Here is a 1,587-nt window from a genome sequence, read left to right on the forward strand (position 1 = left end):
TCTTTCTTTCTTTCTTTCTTTCTTTCTTTCTTTCTTTCTTTCTTTCTTTCTTTCTTTCTTTCTTTTCCTTGTTTCTTTTTTTTCCCTTCCGACCTTCTTTCCTTTCTCCCTTCCTCCCACCTTGTCTCCTTCCTTCCTCCCTTCCCTCCCTCCCACCCTCTCTACTTCCCTCCCTCACTTCCTTCCTTCCCCCCTTCCCTTACTCCTTCCTTCCTTCCCTCCCACTCACCCTCTCTCCTTTCCTCCCTCCCTCACCCATTTCTTTCTTTTCCTTCCTTCCTTCCTTCCTTCCTTCCTTCCTTCCTTCCTTCTTTCCTTCCTTCCTTCCTTCCTCCCTTCCCTCCCTCCCACCCTCTCTACTTCCCTCCCTCACTTCCTTCCTTCCCCTCTTCCCTTACTCCTTCCTTCCTTCCCTCCCACTCACCCTCTCTCCTTTCCTCCCTCCCTCACCCATTTCTTTCTTTTCCTTCCTTTCTTCCTTCCTTCCTTCCTTCCCTCCTTCCTTCCTTCCTTCCTTCCTTCCTTCCCTCCTTCCTTCCTCCTTTCCTTTCTTTTTTCTTTTCTTTCTTTCTCTCTCTTTCTTTCTTTCTCTCCTTTCCTTTCTTCTTTCCTGTTTTCTTTTTCTCCTTCTTCCTTCCTTTCTTCATCTATATGTGAATATATGTATACATGTGTACGTGTATGTGTATATATGTATCTGTTTAGTGGGCACAAGTCCCCGTCTCTTCCATGCTTACATGTTGTGGTGTGGAGCCTGGGCTTTTAGTGTGCCCATCACCTGAATAGTGACCCCGGTACTTAAGAGGCAGTTTTGCAGCCCTCATTACTCTGAGGCAAACCCCCACAGCAGGCCCTTTAAAGAGGACAGGAGGAGAGAGGGAGCTTGCAACACATGAGCTCTGTCCGCCTCCATGTCCACCTGTCCTTCTTGGCTCCATCTCACCTCCCTCCCTTACTAGTTCCTGCCTTTTCTCTAGCCTCTTCCCCTACCACCTGAATTCCCACCTTCTGGGGCCCCTGCCCCAGGATATGTGGACCCCCCCCCACCCTTCCTGGATTTGTCCTCTGGAGCTGAGCTCTGTGGGTGGGGGGACATATTATCGACTTTCCCCTTAGAAAACATCTAAACTCCTCTTCGGATAGAAATCCCTTCCCATCGAGCGGGGAAATCCCTTCCCATCCAGAGAACAATGATCCGTTCTGACTCTGACTGCGTATCCTTTGGTGGCCGACCTCTTTGTCTTTGGTTCCCCCATCCCAAATGACTTCGTGTTCCATTTCACACATACGAAGCTCTCAGGTGCACCTGTGGGGTACGGCTGTGTTCTCAGCAGGGGGTTATGTACGCCCTTGCTCTGGACGCTTGCCCGGATCTTCACCGTCTTCACGAGCGTGGCTTTGCACGCCAGGTCTGAGGGCGAGCGGCTGCAGTTCATGCAAGCTCTGCAGGAGGTCTGGAGCGTCAACGGGAGAAGCGTGCTCACCGCCTTTGACCTTTCGGGGTTCCCACTTATGTGCGACCTTGGTGGTAGGTACCCCCCCCCAACCCCCAAAACCTCAGAGCTGTGTCTCCTGTTCTCTGTAGGG

The 1,587-nt window shown here is 51.3% G+C and overlaps 1 protein-coding gene across 1 annotated transcript in view; it reads left to right on the forward strand.

Annotated features, from left to right (window-relative positions):
* ASMT (acetylserotonin O-methyltransferase) overlaps window positions 1-1,587 on the forward strand; it is a 28,099-nt gene that overhangs the window by 13,724 nt on the left and 12,788 nt on the right. The window contains exon 5 of the mRNA XM_011976617.1: window positions 1,410-1,528. Coding sequence (XP_011832007.1) covers window positions 1,410-1,528 — 119 coding nt within the window. The remainder of the gene's footprint in view (window positions 1-1,409; window positions 1,529-1,587) is intronic.

The sequence above is a fragment of the Mandrillus leucophaeus genome, unplaced genomic scaffold, assembly GCF_000951045.1.
Source record: "Mandrillus leucophaeus isolate KB7577 unplaced genomic scaffold, Mleu.le_1.0 Scaffold1019, whole genome shotgun sequence".
Taxonomy (NCBI): Eukaryota; Metazoa; Chordata; class Mammalia; order Primates; family Cercopithecidae; genus Mandrillus; species Mandrillus leucophaeus.